The sequence below is a fragment of the Centroberyx affinis genome, unplaced genomic scaffold (genome assembly GCF_046629955.1).
Source record: "Centroberyx affinis isolate AG114_WGS23_722 - 3 ecotype Tasmania unplaced genomic scaffold, CSIRO-AGI_Caff_v1 ptg002128l_1, whole genome shotgun sequence".
Taxonomy (NCBI): Eukaryota; Metazoa; Chordata; class Actinopteri; order Beryciformes; family Berycidae; genus Centroberyx; species Centroberyx affinis.
Window position 1 is genome coordinate 351,769 of NW_027280450.1, and position 24,289 is coordinate 376,057.

Below are 24,289 nucleotides of genomic sequence, written 5' to 3' on the forward strand. Positions count from 1 at the left end.
TCCGCGCCTTTGCATACAAATCAATACTGCTTATTTAGCTTATCACACTAGAGAAAGTGTATTAAACAACAAATAACTGGGAGGGAGCAAAAGGATGTAGTTCCGTATTGTTTTATTTCGACTGAAAGACCGCTTAATGCCTAAAAGTTACACATTGCTGCTTAATTATTATTCTGGACGCAGCGCTGTGATTGGCTCCCGAGTTGGTTGACGTCCCGAGCAACTCTCAGGCAAAAAAAAAAAAATCCCCATTGGTGCTCATACGGCAGCGTCTCTGCTCTCACGAAAAACGTCTTAAAAAATTTGACCAGTGCCTAGAGTAAACCCATGAAAAGACCTGGATGACGGATAAAGTTAAAGTTGGACTCCTGGAGCTATTCTACTTTTCTCTGTAGTAGCTGTTTTAGGGACTTTAGATTGGCGGTGTGAAGCCGAAGTCCAGGATTGCCTCTGATCTCGAAGTTCCCAAGATGAACCTCGATCCGGTGGTCGGGAAACTTAATGTAAGTAACGTTACGGCAACGGCCTACTGTTTAATTACTTGATCGAAATTACATTACTCTGTTCGATACTGAAATGCCAATGATCGGTAGAACTTCGGATATCTTCATATTTAGTATTGCTCTCGGTGCATGTATACAGCGGTGCAGTAAAACTTAACACTATGTAATGTTTAGCGATATAAAATAACATGTTAATTTAATTATTTACTAGTTCGGCAGCGGTTTTATTGACTTATAACACATTGTACTAAACGTAGCCCGGACAAAACTTTACTTTTTTCGGGCGCTGTGCTGTGCTCGAGCTCAAATCACGGCCAGGCCTGTGAACTAGTGGTGGAAGATTATACAGTCGGGTTCACGAGACACAGCTGTTGTGTTATTGTCGCTGCTTTCACTGCTGTTGTTGTTTCTGAAGAGCGGTTTTAAGAGAGGCTCTCTTGGTGTATTTAAACTGAAACTTGACCACTGTACACGGGTGTAATGTAAAGTACAGTACATGTGTTGTACTGTTCCCTCATTCCCCCAGCATAACAGTCACCATCTGAGCGGTTCAGCATAGGCTACTATGATTCTTGGTCTATCACAGTGGGTATATTAGGCCTATGTATGAACAATAATAATTAGTATACAATACAATTCTGCTATGTAGTTCAGTTTACTCATACAGGCTTTTATATAGAGGCAAAATGGATGTGGCAAGCAGAGGTTTTGCAAAATGTGGTCATTTTGAGCCAAGAAAGTTCAGAATTCACCATCCCAGTTATTGAATCAAAGCTCCAATAAGTCCCATCAGTTTGGCCAGTATACAGTTTATTCCACTCAGACTTTGACAGAGACTTCCATTCAGCGCTCTGCTGTTGGTTTTTCCAACTGTGCAGCACCAAAGCCTGACACTATAAATACTGTATGCTCAGTGTAAGGCCTTAAAATGTCACCATTTATGAAAGGCCCTTTGGATTAATATGAAATTCATGGAAAAGTCACTAATATGGGTATTGGATTTATATATGGGACACTAGTGGTGTAACAGTACGCGCATGTCACATTTCAATTCTATATATAGTACAGGGTTTACAATACCACAATGTCTCAGTATTAGAGAAGTAGAAGAAGAAGAAGTTGACAGTGAATCAAAGTTCATCATGATAGAGCATGTCTAGCCTTGGCTTCTTCTTCTTCTGGGATTCAATTGATAAGGGGAACAATGTTACTTTGGCTTGAGGCTGCTATATTGTCATGTGTTTCATCATACAGAGCTGTACTCACAGTTACATGGACATAAATACAGCCTTTAAGGTGACTGTAGGATCTCCTGATGGGCCTGGAGCTTTAGTTTGTTTCCAGCACTGTCAGATCTGTGTTTCAAGTCATGCAGTGTTCCATTACTGAACACAGATTTACTTTTCTGGGTGGCAATGTCAATGTTTATCTCTACTGTAAACCACAGAACATTCTGGAGGCCTCCGCACCAGACCCTGTTGCTATGGGACTACGAGCAAACTTCACCCCCCCCCCCTGCCCCCCCAACCCCCAAATGCACTGAAATTGCCTAAGTGTACGTGCCGGCCCTTCAGTAAACTTCCTGTCTAGAGTACACAGATTTACTGATATTAGTGGCATCAATCTGGTTTGGAGAATTGTCGTGCCCGTGCTCATTTACACTAGATGTTATCTGTCGTTGCTTACTGTAGCGCTGGGTGTGGGTTCACACAGGAAATATCCCCCTCTGTCTCTGTGGACGACAGACAAGGACAAGGACAGGACTGACAGTGCAGCTGGAGACCTAGCAATGGTCAACAAGTTGGCCGCTCCAGAGTCCTCCCTGCTGTAGTTTACTGCTACATGCTGATCATGTGAAAAGTTGTAACCGTGTCACTGTGTTAGAGAAGTTACATGGACAGTGAATGATGCAACACAGTGCAACCTCCTGCTGATCATTATCAGACGCCAGGTTGGGTGCATTCTCATGTCTGTTTCTACTCTTCTTTTAAACAAGGTTTCTCACCAGGTATTCATTCTAGAGGTCAAGAGTAGGTCTAGGTCATGTGAATGAAATATCACATCGAGGTTTGTGTTTTTGTATTTGTTGAGAAATCTAATACTATGAAGCCTTGTTCTGAAATAAGGTAGCTGTTGTTGTGACACACCTTCCTATTATTAGAGACCTGTTATATGCTCTGAGGGAGTGCCACCTGGTCTGTGTGTTGCCGACTCAAGTAATGCACACCAACAATGGCAAGTCTGTGTTCCCGGATCAATAATCCCAGATTGATTCGCTAAACATTATGTGTGGCTACTACAAATCAAATCACCACTCTATAAACAGATCAACTCATCCCTTAGTCTCATTATGATATATTTTAGAATTGAAGAGCACTAAAGTCCATATTACACACAGTGTAACGAGGAATTTCTTTGCATATCACTGAGGCGTAGACAAATACACTCATATGCGTACAAAAGTCATCAGACAGGCAAAGCACATGGGCAGCCAGAAGTGGAAAGATACCAGTGTAGTTCACTGTCTTCTTTGAGGACATTTCAATAGGGATTCAAAGTTATCCACAGGAGGGTTTTTAAACCACCTGTTCTACTTTGATTATACCTATTTTAAAGTGTTTTAAAAGGCAATCGTGATGGCCATTGAAGGGCAGCTTTGCTATGCCAAAAAACGATTTTAAGTACATTAAGCATAAAAATGTAAGTTAAGGTAACTACTTTGTTATTCATTTGGAAATATTTAGAGGCATATTTTATGAGTGAGGACGACTGATGTGAAAGCTGCATTCAAAAGTATATGTTTATCTATCTATCTGTCTGTCTGTCTGTCTGTCTGTCTGTTCATACTGTAGCCTATCTATACAAGAGAAGAAGAAAATCACCTTTAAAATAGAGTATTTTTCATTATACCAATGGTTTTTTTTTCATGTTTCACAGTATTAACAAGTTTCAGATTCACAGCTGTCAAAGGAACACTGACAAAAACCTGGCAGGGTATTAGTCATTTACAGGCACCATGGTTACATGACATAATATGAAACCAGAGATGATATTTGCTGAAGATATTACACCACATCATGGCTATATCCTCTGAATTTCCCCTCTCCTGGATGGAAGAACAGATCATAATAGAAGTGGTGAGTCTTACAACAAACTCAACTTTTGTCTGGAGAATGGACTACTGTTTACAGAGACATAAATTCCAGCTATTGATGGTCACTTAGTCCTTGTTGACCTGTTACACCAGTGACATATTCTACATTTTTGCTGTGATGTGTTTATGGAGAAGGCTATAAACCGCCAGTACTTCAAGGGCTTTTTTTTTTTTTTTTTACACACAGAGACAAGCTTTAATGGCGCTAATGTGATTGTCTCTAGAGCAAGGTGATGGATTCGTGCACATACTTTAAACTATTAGTCATCCTTTCTCCCTCTTTTCATTCTCTCCCTCCTGGAGTTTTCTTGTGAGTTTGAGTTGTTATTCAGCTCCTCTCTTGTTCTGGAAAATTAGATTGAGCCTACTCAGAATCTGAAAAGGCTAAGTTAATAGCACTTCTCCGCACAAACCTCTAAATTCAATTTGATAACTGACGCTCAAATTTAATGTCCTCGGCGTCGGTTGCTTCTTTCCCGATAGCCAAGCATACGTGACTCACTTGTCTTAACGATGATGTTGTGTACGCCTATGACATCAGCAGCCAATCCTTAGAAGCCACAGAGACGAGCTCGACGCCACAACATGAACGGGACGGAAAATCTGTCTCATGCAGCACCTGCTTTGAGCTCTTTAACAAACCTATCAAACTTTCAGCAGCCCCCTCTCTCCGTCATCAAAACAACACGTCCAGTTTAATGTGGTTTGTCACTGTCAGACTGTCAGTCATTTCACCAACCACGAGTGTGCGGCTGAGAACAGGAAATTCACAATAACTCACGTCATCGCAGATTGCTTTGATTGTTTTTTTGCTAGTACGAAGGTGAATGCCACCTAACCTGCTTGTGGAACACACACTGTCATGGTCCTAATCAGTGCAGCATACCTCCTGAGGAAGCTCCATGTGTGTGTGTCGTGGAGCTGTAGCTTCCCCGAGTTATAAATATCCAGCCCAGCGGATATGTTGTGGGTCTAATCGGGTCCCGGGCCTGGTCTGAGACAGGCTGCTGTGGGGAGAACAGTGCGGAGCTGAACCCTGCATGAAGCCTCTGCATTGTCTCGGGCTTCCTGTGCTCCCTGAGAGGAGGGGGCAGCCTCTTTTCACACGCTCCCACTCATACACTGTGTGTGTGTGTGTGCGCCTTTGTGCTCTAGTGTGTGTGAGTGTGCGTGCACGTGTGTGTGTGGGGGGGGTGTTCACGTGTGTGTGCACATGCATGTGTTCGTGTGTATGTGTGTGTTTCTCGTGCGCTTTATGCAGCTCGACAATATGGTGTTCATGATGTCTGCGTGTTTGTTAGACTGCTTTAAATGGATATGAGGGTCAGCCTCATATTTATCAGCTTTATAGTGACGAATGTCCCTGTGCTTCGTTGAACATTAGACATATTTACAGTATTTTGGCAAGTGACAGACTTTGTTGTCTTGGCATAAGCTGGGCTGTACTTCTCTTCATTCTCTAACACAAAATGTCAGCGTAATTTATCACTCAAAGAAATAAGTGCATGCTGTCCAAGATTCATTTCTAAAGCAGAGCCCAGAGAGCGCTCACTGTCCTGTCAAGGTCAACTTCCAGGGATTCGCAATTAATGTACCCAGTAGGGCTGCGGCCATCATGAAATTTTGCAATGACGATTGATTATTCTTTCACAAATAATTACCATTAACAATTTAATCGCCCTTTTCCCCACGGAGAGTGAGCAATGAGCTGAGAGCATGAAATAACAAATAAATAGGTTACAACATTAAAAATAAACATTGCTCTGACCGGTGAAGCTGTATGTGGCTTTCAACGAGTTCAATGCTGCTCACTGTGCTACGCTGCATCGATAACATCGGACGAAGGGAACAGAACGTTGGGAGACTTCAAAGGGTTTGCGTGCGCACACTACAAGGCCAGGCTTTGAAGCCCCTTCAGCCAAACGACACCAATAGACCTCACAGCATTACAGCTCATGTCTGCATCATAATAACCTAATGCACAAAGGAAATAAAACGTTGTGCTGTAAAACTTAATAAATAAAGATAAAGATAATGATAATGTTGGTGTTTTATTTCTAAAGTATATATATATGGGGAGAAATTTGTATTATATAACATATGTCAAGCACATCAAAAGAAACAAAACATCAAAAAGAACTCAGCAGTTAAATGATAAACAGCAACGAAGTGTAAGGTATTTAAAAAACATGACAGATTTCTTCAATCAATGAAGGATTGAAGTGCATTTACTGCATCGGATTCTTGGAATGTGCTTTTATACATGCAATCATCTCACATTTCCTCTCATACCTTGCAGTATTATATAGTATAAAATAATAGGAAATAACCAGTATGGATGAGATTTCTTTTATATCAAATATGGATATATAATGAGCTCAGTTCATTATATCGGGAAGCAGTTTTACGTGCAGACTCATCCCTTGTCTCCTCTCCTTATTCGTCCAACACACAGTCAACACAGTTTTCTTACCTATAGCTGTCCATATCCATGTTTTTATCACTATATATTCCATGAAAATACAAAAGTGCAGTGGATGCCTTCATTTCATTTGCAGACATATGCCACATTTTGTGTCCAGGAACTCTGTGCACTATTTTTCGAAGAGTATGTAAGTAATCATATGTGTGAAATTAGTTTCCATGGAGTTTTGATGGCGCTCAGAGACTCTCCCTGCACAGAGCCTTAGGCTACCAGGCAGTAATGCCGTAGTGGGAGACAGGACATAAATGTTGACCGATTTGCAAACATATTTACTTTTATTTGAAAGTTGAAAGGAAAATGTCTTCAGGTGAAAACAAAACTGTGATCGCGGTCATACAAAATAACTCCAGTTGGCTCCTGTAATCACAATCTCAATTAGTCAGTTATTGCAGCAGCCTTAATACCCAGCAGGTTTAGTAAGATTATCCAAAGATGCATGTGTGTAACACAGCTGTTGAGAACACTATAGATAGACCACCACATCACAAACTATAGCTAGTAAAGTTGCATTAAGGACAAAAGTGTTATTAGCTTGGTGGTAACATTGGTGGTAAGATTCTTGCTTTCACAGGTAATAATAATAACACCTGACCAGACTGTTGCTGGACATGTTTCCTCTCTATTTGGTATCTAGCTGGTTACAATGTATTCAAATGTAACTTTATTCATTGACTACTCCCAGGTCCCAAGGAGCCATCTAAAAATACCACATACCACCAAAAAAGCAGGAATTAAAAATTAGGCAAGAAAATGTAGTTAGGGTTACGGAATGAGTAAAAGAAGTTGAATACCATGAAATTAGATCTCTATCATCCATGTCATTCTTTTGACTTTGCAAGTCCAGTCCAGTAAAAAAGCAGAGAATCAACTGTAATCTGTGTATCACACCAACTTTGAGCTTCTCAGTTGACAGTGAGATGAGATGTTGACTTTGTGGATTCATGTTTGTCTGAACTAAGGTAGAGGGAGGACACAGTTCACTGGTATTGGATTTGAAATACAAGTTCCATATTCAAGTTATTTATGCAATGTTGCAAATCAAAAGCTGTGGCAAAACAAAGTGCGTATCCTGTCTCTCACTCTGTCATGTGATAGAATACTTTAATGTTATCGGGCTACAAATAGCTGAATTCCTCAATATAACATGGAAATAATGCAATAATGGTCAGGGATCAATGTCAGTAATTGGTTGTTGGCTCAGACCATCCAACTGCTGACCATCTATAATCTGATGAACTGATCGCTACGTTGTTGTAAGAAGTCTATTGAAGAGCAATCAAAGCACGACACAGTTTAGGTAACAGCTGAATTAATTGCATCAACTACAAAATTACTTGTATAAATGAGGCCTTTTGAATTGGTTTTCCATAGATTTGAATGTGCTGCCGTGGGTATAAATAGTACCTATTGTATATGGAAATATATTTAGAGTTATGTGTGTGTATTATCAGTGACCTAAAATGAGGGGTCGCTTGGAACTTTTTACTTATTATCTAGGATCCTCAGCACTCAACTCATGCATAGCGATATTTTCCCTCACTGTAATCTAAACTTCTCAAGGACCCTTTTCCTCTCTCACCAAACTATCCCAGAGGATGGGTGTACTGTATTCTCAGTATCACAAATGCCCCACAGAGATAATGGATGAAAGAATAGGAGTGGCTAATGAGAAAAGCATGATATGGAAGGTCAGGTCCCAATCCGGAACCAGGAGTGTAATGAGGTACAGCGTGCCACTCCTTATCAGATGTCTATGACTTGAAATCGTCTGTCCTATATGAAATAAACCATCTCCCTCGGCTTGTGTGTGCGTCTGCGTATGCGTGTCATGTGGATGTGCGTGCATGTGCATCCACTTGTGTGTGTGTGTGTCTGTGCATGTGCATATCTTTTTGTTTCTATCCATTTTATAATGGAGCTCACTGTAATTCCTTCAGGGACTCGGGAGTGATCACACCCCTCTAAATGGTCCATTGATAACCTAGGTCAACTGAAAGGATGTCCTGTCGTTTAGTCACAAAATACATTCTCAGTGTACATGGCATGTGCACAGTTTGTGCCAAGGCAATTTGGAAGAACCCAGGGTCTTGAGAGGAAGCGGAGGGGAGCTACTGTTGTCAGATAAACAGAGGGGCCCTCACTGTTACATTGTCCTTACATTAGTTTAACTCGCGTCCACACAAGCACAGTACTAACCTATCATACACATCGACTGAAAGCATCACAATAGGACACTGTGGAACCAAATAATCTGCAGCCAGGCCTACTCATTGTGAGGAGGATAGAGAAGACTGTGAAGTGGACTGTACCACTGCAGCCGGGGTTGGAGACTTGCCAGGGATTGTGGGTTTGGAGGGCTTTCTACACTGAGGTTACGGTCACTCCGGTCTTCCTCCTGACTAGGTCTTAGAGGTAAAACGAAGCCACATTGTGGTTGCCCATAGTGTTTATGTATACAGTACACTCATGTGTATATAGCGCAGACGTGTGTGTGTGGACAAATGTTGACCGTGTTGTCCATTTTCCTCGTGAGCAAGGCTATATTTATGAGATACCACACAGTTGGATCCCCTTACTGAATTGTGTTTGGTAGAAAATAAAACCTGGGCAGAAATTTGCACGTTAGCACATGGAAAAGAGAGTATACTTTAATATGATTCTGCATTGTGAAGGATGTCCTTTTCTGCAGTCGTACAAAAACTCTCAAAAATATACTCGCTGTCAATGGCAAATTCCAATGTTAGTGTTTTTTTCCCCTCTATAAAATGGCCTTGACTCTTCTGCGGGGCAACTCGTCTGCTGAGCATAACAGGTTTGCCTGTGAAGGTGGCTGCACCTGGGAGTTTTATGAATCACACGGCCTGGAATGAGCTGAGACCGGAAATGATGCCATGTCTTTACTCTGTCTCTGCATCTTCACTGTCAGTCAAACACCAGAGTTTTCGAGTTAATTTATTAGCTGCCCACTTCTTCATTTTGATTGCCTGTTTTTCTCACATTCATTACGATTTCACATACTACTTTTACTTCTGCATTGTAGCATTGCCACGACTGTAGAAGAATCACCTCTAGTCTAGCATACTCTTCCAAGTTTTCCTTTTTTCCTTTTCCTCTTTTTCCTTTCCACTGCTTCCTACTGCACGCATGCTTGTATGCAGGATTTTTCTCTCTTGCCTTTTTCACACGGCCTTCTCCTCAGTCTCTCCCAATTCCATTTCTCTCCACATCCCCCACCCCGCAGTCATACACACATAGTGTATTCAAGTCTTAGACTCACCCTGTGTCATGCAAGCTGTTAGTCCCCCTCTCATTTTATCTCCCTCCCCTTTCCCTCTCTCTCTTCTGCCACCCCCCTCCTCAGAATGTTTGGATAGATCTAAATGGTGTGATTGTGAGCGCTCTGCCGGCCGTCTGCCCCTCCACGTCTGCCTCTCAGCGTCTTCGGAAAGTCTGACGTGAGCAGAGGGAGAGGAAGAAGGGAAAGGGAGAGAGAGAGAGGGGAAACTTCTTTTGAACAACAAGGCATGGCTGCCGTCCAGAGAGCCAAGTCTAGCGTCAGGAGTCAGTCTCCGCTCCTGTCTGTCCCTCTTTCTCTACCTCTGTCTCTCTGCTGTCAGTCTTTCTTTCTCTCGCTCTCTAGCCTCCCCCGTTCCCCTTACAAAATCCCATGCCGTTCCCTGCTGTCTCACTTTCTCACACGCTACACCCTCCTCTTTCTCTCTTTCTCTTTCTCCCTCTCAATGCCGGCCCTCTCTGCCCTAACCTGTTCCTTTCTCTCCCAGCTCCCTGTGAAGAGAGGGGGGCCGGGGCACAGGAGAGACAAAACCTCCAAAACTAGGCCTCTCCTTTACACAGAGGGTGTCGCGTTGCGTTCGAGGCGCTTCGTGGCGGTGTCGCATGTCATGCCATTCAAAGAGCCGGGGTTTAAGAATGTGGGTCATTTGAAGTAGAGGCACTAAAGTGTGTTGTTTGCCAATGAATGGGGCCTTCTCACATTGACACGGTGAAAAGCGTGTGAATAAACACCAGCGCCTGGGGGCCACACTAAAGTGTTCGGCTGTATTCTTCTCAGTCCCCCACCTATACAAGCCTGTTATTATCTAGCACATGAATGGATTACTGGAATCACATTTGATATGGGCACTGCACTGGTATTAGCTGAGATACCTTATCAAGCCCATTCTGGTGCACCCACAGTTGAGGTAATGGATTGTCTGCATCTAAACCATTCCTACAAGAAAACCAGATCATGAAATAATTGAGTTAGGTCTTGCTGTCGTACATGTAGTTAGTGTATACGCCTGCACCATGCACACAGGCTTGTTTTGCCTCTAGTTCTGACCGGCTGGATGGCTCTCTTAATTGCCATCCCACGGCAGATGTTCAGATCAGATGGTTCAAATTAAGGCCTAGATTGCTCACACAAGGTTTCTTATGAGAATACATACTCTCCTCTCTACTCTCCTTCATCCGATCTGTGTGAGTGGGTGAGTCTGTATACAGTGGATACACGGAAATAATACAAATCTTTTCTCTTTTTTCCCCCCCTTTACTACCCTATTCTCCACCCTCTTTGCCCCACCCCTTTCCTTTCTCTCTCTCTCTGTCTCATCTTTCTCCCTCTTTCTATCCCTGACCTCGATGATACAGGTGTTGCTGGCGTTGCTATCTGTTGGGCTGGTTGCTGGTGCAGCAGAGCTTAGTCCAGCGTCTCAGTGGTCCAGCGATGACTACAGAAACCAGACCCTCCCACGACACAGAACCTGTGTGGAGAACGAGCAGTACTTCCACCAGGGACTCTGCTGCCTCAATTGCCAGGCTGGTAAGCAGAATCACAACGGGTAGAACAGGACCATAATAGTCCAGATGCAGACATAGGTATGACCAGTCGAACAGGCCCGCTGGAACCAAACCTAGAACCATTCAGTTTATGTAACCTGACCTGAAACTCCTTCTGACCAATACATGGTACTGTGTCCTGCATCCTGTAACCCAGAGCCAAGCCTTTAACATCAATTAAGACTAGAGCAGCGAACCTAGAACCAACATTTTGAATTACATTTTCCATAGGAATCAAGGATTGAAGTGAGATTTATAAACGAGGAGAATGACTCGTTTGTGTTGTTTAGGCTGTATTACTGTATTGTAGATGATATTAATGACACTGGTCTTATACAGTAGAACCAAGACAAACATCTGCAATGGGAGAAACCCAGGGCAAGCCCATACCCTAAATGATGTTCCAGCCCTGTTTCTCAAATATTTTCTGCCTGGCCTGGAAAAAAAGCATGATCGCCAGTAAGAGAGGGCAAACTGCTCCTATGAAGCAGATCAGAGTTAAGGAGAAAGTGAAAACTCGGATATAAATCTGCTATATTATGGCAGTTAAATGTACCCAAGATCCAGAAATTAACAGCTTAAGAAATGTATGTAGCTTAAAACTAAATTGGTCAGGATGTAATTACTCCATGCTGCTGCTAGCTGTTTTTATTATATTTGACATTCTGAAATTATAGGAAACAGGCCTTTTCTCTTAAGATCAACTTTTTTGTTGGTAGCTGCAGATTCTTGTATTCACCTTCCTCACTAGGTAATTTACAACCTCATTATCTGATACTGTATTTCATAAATACATTTGCAGTTGTTACCCCATTACAATATTATAAGCATTTAAAGCAAAACTATCCAAAACAATAAGGTTATTTTATCATGTTATATTGTGTCCATTTGTCTGATAAGGGCTCTAGGCTTAACATCAAATGCAGTGTTGGTCCACATCACTCTGGACCTGTCAGTCCTCATCAAGAATGCTTATAAATCAACTTGCTTTCCTTTCCTTCCTAACATTCCTAACATTTGCAGCTGGAGTACAAGATGGCAGGTTTACAGTTATCAATAAAATAGGGCTATACAATAGAATCAATGGGAGAAAGTTTAAACAGAGCATCGATGTGTGCTTGTGTCTTGTGACAGCTGGGTTGAAACAGACTCTCTGTCTTGCTTTTCCCCCCTTTGTGGACTCTGTTTTGTTACATTAATTTGTGGGTCATGTGTTTAGTTGTTGCCACCTATTCAAAAGCCCCCCTAGCCACTTAGTGGTGTGAACTGTCAGCTTTTTTTTGTTTTTTTTTTGCTTTTTTGTCTACATCAGCCTTGTGGGTATTACAAATACTTTTCAGTCTGGATGGATACTGAATGTCACTTCTACCTCAACTCAACTTGTGATAAAACAAACTACTGAAAACAATTTAGTGTGTTTACCTAAAGAAGTCTTTACCCTCCATTGTGTTTTTTTCATTTTCTACACTCTCTATGGTGTTTTTTTTTCTATTTGTGCATCAGATAAATCCTGAAAACACATGAGAATAAAGTGCTCTCATTCATGGCATGCATGAACTGAGTGTAAAAGTGCTAAGCATGACATACGACCAATATAGGAGGACAAATCACCACTAGTTCCTATGCTTAGTTATGGTTTATGCACAATATAGGCCTGCTTAACATGCACACTAGGGGATAAACTTAGTATTTGGCTTGTTGTTGAACTGTTTTCTGGTTTTATTGTCAGGTACCTTTGTGCAGAAGGCCTGTGAAAGAGACCTGGAGCTAGGGAGCTGTGTGTCCTGTGACGACGGCCAGACGTACACGGAGCACTCTAACGGGATGAACCGCTGCCTGCCATGCACACACTGCCGCACAGGTAATGACATTCTCCACTTCTTGACTTGTTTTTTTTCTTGCTATTAAAACCTTATGACTCTGTATGTGGGAAGAAGTAAAAATTCTCAATTCATTTTTTCCTTCACCTTTTCAAATTCACATCACTTTAGACACTTCTATAACTCAGTTTGCCACCGATATTGTTCAGGAAAGTTAATATCTTTTTGTCTGCTTCCCTGCCTTTCAAATCCACTCGTGAAAATCTGATCTTATGATGTTACACGGAGTAGCAGGGTGTGTCTTTGTTGGTTTGTTTCATGCGCTGAATGTGAGTGTGTTACCTGTCTCTGGAGATTTGCTTGTGTGTCTTTCTTACCTGGCTGCGCTGGGTGTGGCTGTGTTTCATTGTCTCCCACACTGGGCGTCTTTGTGCGCTATGAAAGGCTTGAGCTCCAGAAAAGAGACTAATGTTACATAGGATATGTTTTGTGCTTTTTCATAGAGGCTTTAAGAAAGAGCTTTGTGTCTTTTTCTCCAGTTTTAACGTATTTATGACCATGTAATAATTAATGGGAACATGCGAAAGCAACTGTGAATTAAATGTTTAAAGGCCCCTCTCACTATGGGCTGCTTACACTTTTAAATGAACAACGTTGCAATTTGTAACGCTTAAAACCTCATATTGACAAACATACTATACTGACGAGGATACTGTTGAGAATGAATCATTCATGGTGTCACGAGGAGCTATACTGTCTGTATGATTAACCCATGTCACTCCGCCACAGTGCCTTATGTTGAATGTTGTCAAATGAGCTGAAGATGATCTCAGTTTTCATTCAGAACATGCTGTTATTCATTTAGGCTTTGATTCAGAGTTGGTTAATTTAAGTCATCTGCATAAATTATTCAGATTAGACAGGAGATACACAGGGAAAGCTATTCTTACTCAGACTCACCTGCCCCCTGGGTTAGGGTTAGTTTAAGGGAATGGGATTACCAGTGCATCTTGCATGCACCCACCCCACCCCCAACCACACACACACACACATACACACCATTCTCCACAAAGCACACCTAATTTACCAAAATAAAATAGCCTAGATTTTAGAGTATTTTCCACAAGCTGTCGAACTGATAGCTAAGTATCGACTTTGTTTTTAATGAAGACCACTTGCCTGACTCAGAACTTATTTAATCCTATTCATCCTTGCTGATCTGCTCTGCATGTGTTACACCATCCAATCGGAACAGAGCGTAATTATGTAACAAAAGCAGAAGTGTCACTATACTGCTGAGGTATTTTTCAATGCTAAAATGGCATAATTGTTTACTTCCTTCAACACAGGAAGCAGTGTCTGCGGCACGGCACTGGCAACAATGTGTAAAATGGCTCAGCAGCTGGAAAACAAAATTGACTTCTTAGCTCATTCAGACACACATAACAAAGAAATGTGACAAAAATACAGTAAATGAAGGTATTGAATGATTTCATAAGAGCTCAAATCTAATTCTAATTTGCTCCTTCTTGCAAACTATTATGTTCTTAAGCTTTTTTTATGCAGTTAACAGTGTATTGAAATCAGTAGTCACATATGTTTTGAAAGCAGAAACTTAATGTGACATGTTTTAGCAGATAATCAATTATTTATTGATATATTCATCTATGCATGTGTCCTGAAATGAGATGCTAGGGTCCTACACAGCTCAGAATTCAACAATGACACCAGAAATGGCACCAGAATATATCTGCACTGTCTTCATTTAGTAAAATATCCCCCAAAGGAATTTATTTTGCATTGGAAAATTTCAGTTTCATAAATTGTAGCCATCCTCATTGTCTCTGGTCAGTTGGTCTAGTTGGTCTAAGTTTTACTGGCAAAAGTTGCTACCCTGATAAACTCATTTGTGACACAGATTTTTAAATCTAGACATTGGCCAGCATCTTGTCTATAATGTGGTAAAAAACATTTTAGTATAACATTAATTACTGTCAAAATGTAATGGGCACCTCTGCACTCATAGAAATCTGTGGCTGTTTGTCAAAATATATTCACCTTTTAAGAGGAAAGATCCAAAAGACCCTTTTTTTCAGTACACAACCAGTTACATCATTCCCTGCCTTTTACCCCAAGTATTGCTAGCTGCTTGGTTAAAAATACAACATAGGGAAATCTGTGTGATTGATTTGCTTCACTGGCTGCTCTGGTAAAGAAGGAGCTCTTCAACTTCTATGCACTAAAATATACGCCAGAAGCTTGCTTAAACGATTATATAAACAGCAATGCCTTTTTTTCATGTGAAGGCTTACGATTGCATTCTCCAGGGGTGAAGGCGGTGACATGGAGGAAAAAAGAAAGACACAGAAGAAATTTACACACTTAGACACTTCAATATTCTTCAATATTCAATATTCTTGATTTTGACTGTTTAATCGTGTTTCCCCGGCCATAAAAAGGCCAGTAGCATTTGTAAATGACCCCCCCCGCTTTTACCTGGTCCAATATGTTTAAATCAGTAGAATGATATCCAGACCCTGGTCTATCTGACTCCAATCAGATGATCATTACATTCCTAATAGTTACGATACAGACAAACAAAAATAATGGACTGTGGAGAGAGAGTGAGAGAAAATGGGGAGAATGGAGGAATGTGCAGAGAGTAAAACTCAACACTTCCAGTGGAATCTTTGGTGTCCCACAGCTCCCAGTCCATCTACTGGCTGGCAGCGGTAAAGATTTGCAGATTTTGCAGTTTTCCCCCCACATCATACCCTATTTATGCCAGAACAACGGCCTACAGCACACTGGTACACACTACTCAGATGTGAATGTCTCTCTCTGTCTCCACCACTATTCAACACTTGAATGGCTGGCACATTTTTTCCATTGATCAAATGAGCGCCATCAAATCTCCATCCAAATTATTTTCACACATCTGATTACTGGCATGATTTCAGAACAAAGAGAGTCCTGGGTGAAAAAAAAATAAAATAAGAAGAGTCTTGTGGGGGATGAATAATTGTGGATGTTGTACCCAAGTAATACAGTGACAGTTGACTTGTTGGATATGTTGAGTCCAGGGAAGAAGCAACAGTGTCCAGCATGTGGACAATGAAGATAGAGAGGGAGAGAGCTTGTCTTTCTGTGTCTCCAGTGGGCATCAACACTTGCTGGTCTGCTCTGCTCGCTACATTCCTCCCCATTTAAGAGAATGAGGGCAAAAACTTTCAATAAAAATGAAATATCTTAAACTATATGACGGATTGCTTAGAAAAGTAATAACAACTTGCTGCGCAGTGAGGTGAAGTTTTGTCTATGTAGCATCAAAACTGTAGAAGGTGAAAGGGTTACAACACTGCTGTAGTTGGCAAGCATGGACATTGGATTTTTTATGAGGAGTTGTTGGTTGGAGGGAGTGGGAGTATACATTTACTAATATTTTTGGATGGACCATCTGTCAACACTGAGATCTGAAAGAAGTTGCAGTACCATTGCTTACTCTTAAACCATGCAATGATAATTACAAGTTGGCAGAAGCTAGTGATTTGATTTGTTAAGGCCCACATTCTAAGGAAGTGAAAGGCCGACTGTTGAGGTCGTCCTCTGGTTTGTAATTAAGTCGGGTTATATCCTAAAGGCCTTGGCTGCTAACACTATTGGTCAAAATGTAATAAATGAACCATGACAGATTTTCCTTCCTTCATTGTCCTCTTAAATGAGACAAAATGTAACTTAGAGTAAAAAAAATATATGCCCAATTATCTAATTTTCAGGCAATAGGTTGCAGCCTACAAATAAGTCCAAATCCCACCCGATACTGTCTCATGTGCAGATGGTTACAGGTTTACTACTAGTCTACTTATTAAATTCTGTACAAGCTTCACAAAGTTAACCAGCTGCATCTCCTATTCTGCACGCTTACTGCTGCTGGTTGTTGGCCTATCCATCTTATTTTGCTTAGCAAACAAGGATAACTAGAAACAAGATGCACCGATACCAGTTTAACAAATAAACACTGCCCCCCTGGGCCAATCAGTGTCATTTTAAAAAGGCCAAAGCCCAGTATTGAGATGTATCATTACCCCGAGTTTCGTCAAAATTTGATTGGTGGAAGCTGTGATAGTGAGCATGACACACAAACGCGAACGATGAACCAATAAACAAACAGATGGAGACCGATCCACACTGCCCCCCATAAAGAATATATTTAAGGGTGAATCTGTTATAAATGGAAAAACATTTGCTATTGTGTTTTTTTTAGTCCTGTCCTGTTCACAGATTATATTTGTAACGACATTACTTTTTAAAAAAAAAAATTATTTCCAAAGTGACAGTGACAGATTTTATATTTTATAGTTTCAAGGCCGAATCACCTCGCTTTCAGTATTATTCTGCTATCTCTGACTGGCTTGGCCCAGCTGCTTTGCCTCTCCTCGCCTCTCAACAGAGACACCTTAGCTTGGCACAGCTGGCAATTTGCTTCACTGAGCTCAAAGTATCATTTTTGCTCCCGCCAGAAAAGTATTTTATTTTACCAAAGTACATGTCATTTAACTATCAATATTGGGACAACTTCATTTGCCAATCTCAGTACGAGTACCTGGGAACTGGATCAGTGCAGAATCCAACAGCACAAATACTATCAGTGCACCTCTGAACTAGTCTGAAATATAATACCATGTAATAGGATATTAACCACAGCCAACACCCCATTCAACTACAGAGGCACATTTTCATTGTTAACAAAGATAGGCTAGTCCGAAAGTAGGCTGCAGAATGGTGGTCTATAGAAATTATTCAAATGTCTTGAATATATCCAATGTTAATTTCTCTTAGCCTACAGGCTTTGCACCAGTAGTGACCAGTAATTCTAGTTGATTTAAGTTATAGCCTATATAACATCTTTGGTGATAATAGATTGGTGGTGATCAATATTTGTTTATATTTGCTTTCTGGTCCTACCAAACGCCTAACTGAGTCAGTTATGTGCTAGTGTGTCTCATCTGAGACCCACTGTGTCACAAGTAGTATTAGTAGTAGATGTGTAATTCTCCTCAGTAGTAGCAACATAATGGCCAGTTTCAACATGAAGGGCATTTATCAATAGACTGGATCTGATGTAAGTGTGGGTGAGCATCTATGTAGAAACCTAATGTAGCTTGGTTGTTAGGGGAAAGTGTGTGTGTGTGTGTGTGTGTGTGTGTGGGGGGGGGGGTTATGTCATGGGGGTTATCAACTAGACTCCTCCCATCATAGATGTTTTGTTGAATTAGGCCCTCGACTCCTCCAGCAGACTCAACAGTTATTTCTGTCGTCCCATAACCACTTTCTTCTACACTTCGCCAATACTGATCAGAACTATACTCACTACTCTGTACCAACACTACCTCACTTAGTTTACAATATTACATCCACTAATTTCTATCCTCTCGCTATTAGTCTCTAATGACCCTTCTGGGTTAGTGGTCAGACCACTTAGCAGAAATCTGACTTCACCAACTATTATAAGCTTAAGGGACGGTTGATGAGTACGCTTAATTATGACAAACAACTATACCAAGACCTGAGAACGGAATATATGACTATCAACTTCTAAGTTATCCCATCACATGTAATGTAACTCCTCTCTTAGTCATGAGTTAGACTTCCATGCTTTGGACCCCAACTGGTGACCTTTCTTTGAAGCCAGAGCCACTGGCTGCTCTTTGTGATTGAATCAGAAGCTGCCTTTGTGGCCTGCCCCTCCATGACCACAAATATCTAACTCCCTGAGTTAGGTATTTAAAATAGTAGACACGCTACATATACTGTATATAGTGGACACACTGCATATATTTAGTTATATATAGATACATACTGTAGATCCAAGACGTCATTTGCTGAAACATTGGTGTATTTTATGATTGAAGAGGATTAACGTGTGTGTATTGTATTTGATAACTCGCTCTTAAATTGGTTATTTGATAACCATTTTCAGAGTGAGTTGATTCTTGTGTTGCAGACTGCAGGCGCAGCAGATTTATGTACATGACCCTCATTGATGTGATAGACACACATTTCATATTAATACTTAAAAATAAGGCCAGTCAAATAAAATTATATGATTCCTTTGTATTAACCACTATAATTGTGTCCTTCTCGCTCCCTCTCTACCCACAGATGAGATTGTAACAGTGTCCTGCACCAGTACTACAGACACCAAGTGCCAGTGCAGACCAGGCACTTTCTGTGTGCCGGATCAGGCCTGCGAGGTCTGCAAGCGCTGTGCCAAGTGAGTGCCATTTACTGTGCAAAGTCTTTGCAATTATGAGAGTTTATTCCAGTGGATCCTGGTTGATTTCAGTCTATTGCATTCACTTTGCATCCCAGGTCCTGAGATTGAGAACCACTGGTTTATTCTGTTTTAGTATTCAATTGCATTTGTTTTATTTTTCTTGTTTTGTTTTAGCATCACCATTCATATCATTTTGAATATAGTTTCATCATGTGACTATAACTTTCCACAAAGTCAAGGCCTTTCTAGCTTAATCACTGCTTAACTGTGTCTTTGCTGTTCATATCTCAGGTGTAAAGCAGGGGAGGAGGAGGTGAAGAAGTGCACCCCCTTTCATAACACGGTGTGTAAGAAACGGGACCTGTCCCCCACCCCAAATTCCCCAGCCGTCCCGACACCAGCCTCTAGTTCTCCGAAGGCCATAGGTAACTGTATGATCAATTCCATTTCATCTGTTTTACGCAGTAATGGTTGTCATTGAAAGTCGTTGTGACTTAATTTTATTTCTTGAATGATTTGTGTTAATTTTTTATTTCTCTTTTACAGTTATTCCTGTTGTCATCATACTGGTCATCTTGATCTTGATTATCGGATTCAGTGTGTGGTGGTTTAAAGTCAAGCAGCATTCATGTGAAAAACCATGTAAGTTGACACCATTTGGAGTGTATTTGATAAACAAATCAACAAATGTTCTGTAACAAATTTCCTAATGCTATTCATCTACTGTTGCACAGGTTCAAAACGCGATTGTGATTCCAGTGAAATCGTGAAGATTCCTATTGTGAGTTATTGAGGTTTTTTTCTAGTTATTGAGGTTTTTTATAATTGCCTTCGCCATGTATACTTTGAATTCTTCTTTTGAAGTAACGTATGACCCGTGCTGTATAATATGTCACACTTTTTTCATCTTCCTCCCATCTTCTCATCAGGATGAGAGCGGACCCACACCGGAGGAGAGACAGAACAATCAGAATGCCGGTCTGGAGGGGGAAGAGTCCCGCCCAGAGTCGCGTCCCCTGCTGCAGGAGACCCAGGCTGGGATGAGCAAGGCTTCCCCGCCCCTAGAGGATGAGGACCGGGGACTGGGGGACAGTTTGCCCAACACCACCAGCTCGTCCCAAACTAGCCTGTCAGCCCTGCCCACGGCAGCGTCGTCTGGCAGCTCGCCACACCAGAGCCCCGCCGCCCAGAGACTGCTGCCTATAGCTGTGGTGAGAGGAACTGGCGGGAGGGAAGAGGAGTGTCAAAGCGGGAGGGAGGGAGATAAAAACCACCTGAAAGAGAGTCCGGAAAAAAGAGAGATAGTGAGACATGTATGTGTGTGTTTGCACGTATACACATGCTCTTTCTGTAATTACTGTGATGTTTCATTCTGAATTTAGCGAATCACCTGTCTCACCTCCCCTTAAGATTTTTTAACATTGTTTTTGTGATTTCTCTCATGTTACAGGATGATCCGCTGCAGTGCCGATTAGTGCCACTACTAGGTAAGATTCTTGGAAAGTGTGGGGGGAAATTTTCATAATAGAGACATTTTTACTCATTTCCTCTTTCCACATTTCATGAAGCCATTTTGCATGTGCTGCTCGCGCTGCCCTAAAAGACAGCTGGGGATGCAAAACGGCATGGTTTAATGCGGTTCACGATATTATCTGGTTGATAGATTGATCCCATGACAGTCAGGCCATCTCAAATCCTTCAGGGGATACGCTGATTTTCTTCATGCTTGAAGAGGACATGGCTTAGTGGATTTGTTTAAACCTCAATTTAAAATGTTTTGTTTATTCATCCCCCTGAAGAAAATTTGGTGTATTTATATAATGTACTATTTTTTTCTTATATTTTAATTGTGTTGTGTCTGTATCCATGTGTTAACTGCTTTATGAGTTCATCTTCAAGCACTTAAACTTAGCTGCATTTGGTATTAACAATCCATTGTAGTGCCATTGTTAGGGATACAAATGGAGAAAATGATAAGAAAAACATCTAGTCAAAACATCCAGAGTTTCTGTGAATAAGCAGCAAAACTGTTAATAATCTAAAATATCTGACTCTGTTTACGTTTTTCAAGGATCAGAAAAATCCCTGAGGAAGAGCTTCGATTTGTTTGACGAGTACCTGGACGTACGGATCCATAACAAGTTCTTCAGAATGATCGGAGTCAGTGACAACCACATTCGAATTGCAGAGAGCGGCCCCTCTACTGACAAGGTGTATGAACTGCTGAAGAACTGGATGCAGAGGGAGGGGCTGAAGGCTGACATCAACAATCTGCTGGAGGCTCTGCTAAGTATGGACCAGCGGCGCTCTGCAGAGAGCATCGCCTCTGCAGCCCTCCAGAAAGGCTACTACAAGCACGCAGACACACCCTGAAAGCCCGAGCGTTGGGGAGTGCAAATGAAGTGAAAAAAAAAGTACTTATTACAAGGACGACTAAAGCACATAGGCACTGTTGGTTGACATTGTCTCTCAAGAACAGGCTTACCTCTTTTTGGCTGATTAGCCATGCATTCGAAAGCCAGTAGTTTTGAAAAGAAAATGACACAAAAAGGGGAAGGATGAATCACATTGATCATTGCTCTAAGGATGTTGACTACTCGCAAAATAGTGAGGTGTGATAATGAAAAAAAGAACAAAAGCCTTTGTGGGCAAAGTTAACAACATTGCCACCAAAGACGGCCATGAAAGTATTTTTCAAAAACCTAAAATCTAAATTAAGGAGTAGAATAACATGAAGGTGTCAACTTCCACAGGCAGACATGGCTGTATTCTTTAGGCTTTAATAAAGCGATATACGGCCATATAAGCTTAGAAATCTCTTGGCTTGTGTGTCGCTCACCTGGTCCCAAGCCCAGATCTTTGAGCGAAGGGCATATGCCAGCCAAAACACTACCTTGAGACAAGGATATACACTGGTTTGTAGGAGTGGCATTAGCTATGTCACTGATACTGTGCCTACTTGATGCACTGACCTCTGGCACATGTAGGATTTAGAGCTACAGTTATGCTATACTTGTTATGTAGATTTATGCTCCTCTGAAACTACATGGAATAGGCCATAAGCAGCATCCTGTCGGACAAGGATAGGAGAGTAAGGACCATTTTAATGACAAGGGTTAATGTGCAGGCTTACTAATGATGAATATTACCTCCTTGCCACCATTCATACATCTGAATTTATTTAGATCTTTCTCACAATATCATGATTTTCACAGAACTTTATCCATAGTGATACAAGAGTGTCATAGATTGTGTACAATCAAGCCACGTCGCAGAGAAACTGAATGCTTTCAGTCCTTTTCCTCGTCCGGTCTTTTATATGTTCAGTGTTACTACTCACACAAAACATTGTAGAAGGAATTTCACAAGCTGTTTCTTCTGGAACAGCGGTTAATAGGTTAGTAAAGTGTTTCCATAATGTTTCCTTGTAATGCAGAGAGGTTCAAAGGTCATTTTATTTATTGACATATTTATTTTAATGAATGATAATTATCTGTCATTATTTATATCATTGCCATTACAACCCTGGAAAACAAAGCAGCACAGATTGTTTTTTGTGTTGTGATTGCATTTAGCTGCAGGGCAAAATGACTGAGATCAGCTTGAAAGGTGTGGTTGAAACTTGTAGTGTTTTGTTAAACCGTGTTCCTGCTTGCTGCACGACGTCTGGCGCAGCACTTCAGTCCACACTGTCGATGTGTAACATGTTACGTGTGCCATTTCCTCACAGCCGAGTATCGGGAGCGTCCGCTGTGACCATGAACACCACAGTGATGCTGAACTGTGTCGGCTCATGTTGGAGTTGTGGTGACACCTATCTTAGAAAAAGAGAACTGGCCTGTCGAGTCCAACTGTTGCAGTTAACCGACTGACCGAATAGTCCTTTGATACATGTCAGCAGTGACGTGGAAAGCAGGTACGGATTGTTTTCTCTTGGTTAGGCTCAGACAAGATGAAGGAAACCTTTTCTGGATAAAGAAAGTTTGGTTTTATTTCCACAATACTGTCCTTTGTACATACATTTCCAGAGAGCATACATGCCTTACAAATTATATATATGTATATGCAGCTCTATTAACAAACCAGGATAAATATAGTGAGGTATGAAGATATTGCGTACAACAGACCACAGTGGTTGGTGATGTTGTGATTGTAGACATATTAAACTAGACTTTGCCCATGTTTTCTGCAGTGAAGTGACTACACTTTTATGTATAGAGGAAAGAATTCTATTTTATAGCCAAAGAGCGAGGCTACAGTGCTGGCACTGCCATCTATTGATAGACAATGAAAAAACAGCCTGCATCAATTTCTAGGGACCCTGTTTTCCCCCCTCACTTATATTTTCCCTCAACTTTTTAACACATTGTTTTCTGACCTAATAGTCTATTTACTTTTGAAATTGCTCATGGCCTTTTCTGCATGAAGTGATAGAAGCATATAGCAATCCATTGCCCTCTATGCATATGTTTTGTTTACTCTATGGCAGTTGATGTGAGTGTATGTGTCTTTTTTTTTTTTTTTTAATTCTGTGTTTTTACCTTTACATATTTCAATGCAAGTCCCAAGCTGTTCAAGTTTTTTTGTTTTATCCAATAGCTTTATGACTGTTCATGTAAAAATGTCCTGTTCAACTTTATTTAAGCCATTTCCCCCTTAGTTATTGTTTGCTTGTCATGGATTTCAGATGCAAATGATGCAAATACAGCGAAGCCATGTATTTGTTTATGTCAGTTTCAAATAAATGTTTTTTACTGATATTGCATCTTTGAATTATATACAAAACTGATGTTTTGCATATTTGTTTATACAAGAGCATAAATCACCTCTAAAACACCAGAGACATGTGGGTCAACCATTTATATGACATCATTTGATTTAAACCGTTTCCAAGCCAGAGAGTCTAAGTCCTCAGACTTCACAATCTTGGAGTCAAGAGAATAATTTATGGCCAGAGAGCTATGGGGCATTATATATAGGCTAACATTATGTAAGATTTACTTTTATACAGCCAAGAACTACATGAATCCAACTTAAGCAATTAAAGGAATGTTACACTTTAAAAGTCCTGCTTAACTTAGGTCGATGTTAATGATTATGAAAGGGGATGTAGTGGTGCATAAACTCAGTTTAGCAAAAGTCATGGCTCATTAATAGTCAAGTAAGATGGGTGTTAATGATTAGCAACAGGGATAGAGTTTTCAAAGAAAT

General features: G+C 41.0%; 1 protein-coding gene across 1 annotated transcript; it reads left to right on the top strand.

The window, feature by feature from the left end:
* Nucleotides 1-276: 276 nt before the first annotated feature.
* On the top strand, nt 277-23,838 carry tnfrsfa (tumor necrosis factor receptor superfamily, member a). Its single transcript, XM_071531765.1, has 10 exons — nt 277-503; nt 10,793-10,964; nt 12,711-12,842; nt 18,964-19,075; nt 19,370-19,503; nt 19,625-19,720; nt 19,813-19,859; nt 20,008-20,289; nt 20,529-20,565; nt 21,150-23,838. The coding sequence occupies exons 1-10, from the start codon at nt 471-473 to the stop codon at nt 21,449-21,451; spliced, it is 1,347 nt and encodes a 448-aa protein (XP_071387866.1). The 5' UTR covers nt 277-470; the 3' UTR covers nt 21,452-23,838.
* The last annotated feature ends 451 nt before the right edge of the window (nt 23,839-24,289 follow it).

Coding starts and splice junctions, on each gene's coding strand:
- tnfrsfa (XM_071531765.1), top strand. CDS start 471: ATGAACCTCGATCCGGTGGTCGGGAAACTTAAT. Junction 504..10,792: donor CGGTGGTCGGGAAACTTAAT/GTAAGTAACGTT, acceptor TCGATGATACAG/GTGTTGCTGGCGTTGCTATC. Junction 20,566..21,149: donor CCGATTAGTGCCACTACTAG/GTAAGATTCTTG, acceptor ACGTTTTTCAAG/GATCAGAAAAATCCCTGAGG.